This window comes from Gigantopelta aegis, chromosome 12 (assembly GCF_016097555.1).
Source record: "Gigantopelta aegis isolate Gae_Host chromosome 12, Gae_host_genome, whole genome shotgun sequence".
NCBI lineage: Eukaryota > Metazoa > Mollusca > Gastropoda > Neomphalida > Peltospiridae > Gigantopelta > Gigantopelta aegis.
The window spans coordinates 25,218,294-25,221,748 of record NC_054710.1 but is presented as its reverse complement, the minus strand read 5'-3'; the positions used below and the strand labels follow the sequence as shown (position 1 = coordinate 25,221,748).

At 42.7% G+C, this 3,455-nt stretch overlaps 1 protein-coding gene across 1 annotated transcript; it reads left to right on the top strand.

Moving 5' to 3' along the window:
* Positions 1-469: 469 nt before the first annotated feature.
* Positions 470-2,629, top strand: LOC121386509 (tripartite motif-containing protein 2-like). Its single transcript, XM_041517432.1, has one exon. The coding sequence runs from the start codon at positions 482-484 to the stop codon at positions 2,441-2,443; it is 1,962 nt and encodes a 653-aa protein (XP_041373366.1). The 5' UTR covers positions 470-481; the 3' UTR covers positions 2,444-2,629.
* The last annotated feature ends 826 nt before the right edge of the window (positions 2,630-3,455 follow it).

The following is a 3,455-nucleotide window of genomic DNA, read 5'->3' as shown; positions in this document are numbered from 1 at the left end:
TAATACATACACTTGCACACAATACATATATACATGTGCACACAATAAATACATACAGGTAAACACAATTAATACATGCACTTGCACACAATAAATATATACATGTCCACACAATAAATGCATGATCATGTTTCATTTCAAAGGTGACATTTGCGGGATCAAATAGACAATAACACCTGCAAATCTAAAAACTCCATATGGTTATCTCTTAATTTGATAATTAGTCTTGGTTTATTTGATGTCAAACAGTTCGTAATTCTGACACATAGTCTTCATAGGAACCCTCTGTTTCTCTTTGACAACGAAGGATCTTTTTATATTCACTGTCCTAAAGAAAGGGTAACATATACAACCGTCCTTGATATGCTAGTCGTATATATCTTGGAGTCTGCCATTGATAGCATGTTTATAATTCAAGTTAAAAATGTTATTCTTAATTTCAATGTGCTTTCCTTTCATTTTTAGGTACATCTTCTGAATCATGTCGGAAACATCAACTCCAGATGACGTCATCAAAAGATGTCTTCTATGTCACGAAGATCTGTACGAGCCACAGATTTTGCCATGTCTCCACATCCTGTGTATAAACTGTGTCCAGCGGCAGAACTCGCGATCCAAAGCAAAATTCGCCTGCCCACTGTGCAATTTTTCTACACCAAGCGACAAAGCTACACAACCATACAGATGCTGCAATTTCGCAAAGCTGCATCTTAAGCAGAACAAGGAGAGGGAACAAGAAAACAATGGACGCCATCTTGTTTGGGATAATGGTTCAGAAGAGGATGGTAGCCCAGATGAATCAGAAGCAGCAGAACAAAATGGCGATGAGGATGACGACGATGAAGATCAAGATGACCAGGATATCGTCTGTCCATCTGAGGACGCATGCGCTATGAATACCAACGGAGATGAAGAATCCAAACGCAAAAATAGCATCGAATTTCGTTTGCCATGCGCCTTCCACCAGCAGTACGAGGCCAACATGTTCTGTAAAAGCTGTCACAGCCCAGTGTGCGACAAGTGTTTGAAGACCTTGCATAAACGATGCAAAGGTCACAGTTCGTTGGAAGACGCCGTGGAAGCGAAGAGAACCAACCTGGACCAGATTCACGAGCGTATGACGGTTTTGTCACTCAGTCTTCAGAACCAGTTGAGAACAAAACAACAACAGATGGTGGATATACAGCAGGAGAAAGAGGAAGTCGAAAGAGAAATCGCATCCTTCAGACAGGAAGTTATGACGGCAGTGCATGCGCAGGAGCGGATGCTGCTAGACGAACTCAACGATTTGTATAACATAGAGCTGGTAAAGTTGAACGAGCAGCAAGCACACGATACGCACGGGTTGTCCTGTCTCTGTCAGTCAATAGACGTGTTTGAGAGCGCACTGAGTATGGGGGCCGAGGGAGAAATCCTGGAAGATCTGCCTCTCATTGAGAAACGAGTTAATCTCTACGAGAAAGATCTCACTGACACCGCCAGCTGTTCTAACAAACTACACATCACATTCGACCCAAACAGGAAAATATTGGATTCATTTACATCTCTAGGGAAGGTCAACCTATTCTATGGAGAAAACGGTAATGCTGCTAACGTTGAAGGTACAGCCGTGAGCGATGGTGACGTATGGAACAGCACGTTCCGGCTGATGATGTCATACCACGGCAGCACACGTGACGACACGACGCACCCTCTTCTTACCGACGCTGTTATCTTAGCCAACGATGACGTCATACTTACGGATCGAGACAACAAGTCGCTGAAAAAGTTCAACAGCGATGGCAAACTCCTAACTCGGGTCGACATTCCGGAAGTGCCTTCCCGGCTTGCAATCGTCTCTGGAAGCAAAATCGTCGTGTCCGTCATGAACAAGCGCGAGTTGCTGTTCCTCTCACTTCACGGAACTCTCCGAGTACTGTCGAAGTCCAGAACGGCCAAACAATATTCCTTCGTCTCCGGCACCGGGGACGGGCTCTTGGTTGTCAGCACAAGCAACTGCGACAGTATAGACATCATCTCGCAGAAAGGGAAGTTCCTGCGAACTCTCTACACCCAGAAGTCAGAAAAGGCGGTGCTGTCGAGACCGATATACCTACATTCGACAACACGCGGGACAATATTAATCTCAGACAGCAGTCGTAAATGCCTCTTGGCAGTGACGTCAGAGGGCGACAAACTGTTCACGTACAGATCTAACGATGCTCATCCAATGGAGTGTCCCCTCGGTGTGACATGTGATCCAAGTGGCCACATTCTATTGGCTGATAGAGACACTAACAAAATACATCTGTTGTCGCCATCTGGAAACTTCCTGAAAATTGTCTCCAGTGAAGAACTGTCGGTCGAAAAACCGTGTGCGTTAAATTTCTACAAAGGGGAACGACTCGTGATAACACAGGTCGATGGAACGATCAAGGTTTTCTCGTGTATCAAGCATGGATAATGTAAAACATTTAACAATGCCAACCAACAATCATGAAAAAAAATGCATTGATGAAAATATATTGCTAGAAATGCAACCATATTATTAACCAGAAGTCATACGCCTTTGAAAAAAGGAAGGGATAATACAGAAGAGAAATTCATTTATAATGTCAATTAGAAATTATTAAAACTAATCAAACATGAATACAAATTGTGGTGGTGGTGGTGGTGGTGCAAGCTTATAGTGTTAAATAAAAATGTAAACGTATGCAATAATGGATGATCTAACAGGAAAGCTTAATTTACAATGTTTATTAAAAAAAGAAAAAGATTAATGCTATTTGAACATATGACACACACATGAACCGTAGTAAAAAATTAAAGAAATATTGCATAAGCAATTGTATTAGTCATCGACATATTTAATAAGTCCATTGTCGACGAAAGAAGTCATGAAGTGTCTTTAAAACGAAACAACCGGATCACATTAGTTAATTAATCATCGGCTATTGGATGCCAAACATTTGGCAATTTTGATCCGTATTCTTCAGAAGAATCATCAAGGTATCCATTATATGTACTTTCCCACAGATAAAACAAGACACACCACGATATTTGATATCGTAGGACATAAGATGGTGAAAGGGACCCCGCCCAAAAAAAAACCAAAACCAAAAAAACAACAACAAACAAACAAACCCCAAAAAACAAAAAAAACAAAAACATCAGAGAACATGGAACTTCCGAGACCTCCTTAAGCTACTGGACTAGACCCCCCCCCCCCCCCCCCCCCCCCCCAGCCTCCGTCATATACAATGTCGAGCAGGAGTTGCAGAAAACTTTCAACCAACGATGAACAGTGGACAGCAGGGGCGTAGCGTGATCTGGACCGGGGGGGGGGGGGGGGGGGGCGGCGAATATGAACCAAGTGGACCATTTTCTATTTTGTTTTTGCACCACGAGAAACTCCATATATATAAACCTGTATGTTTTAGTTCTGGAAGCAGACCATTTGCTTCAGCGGGGGTGGG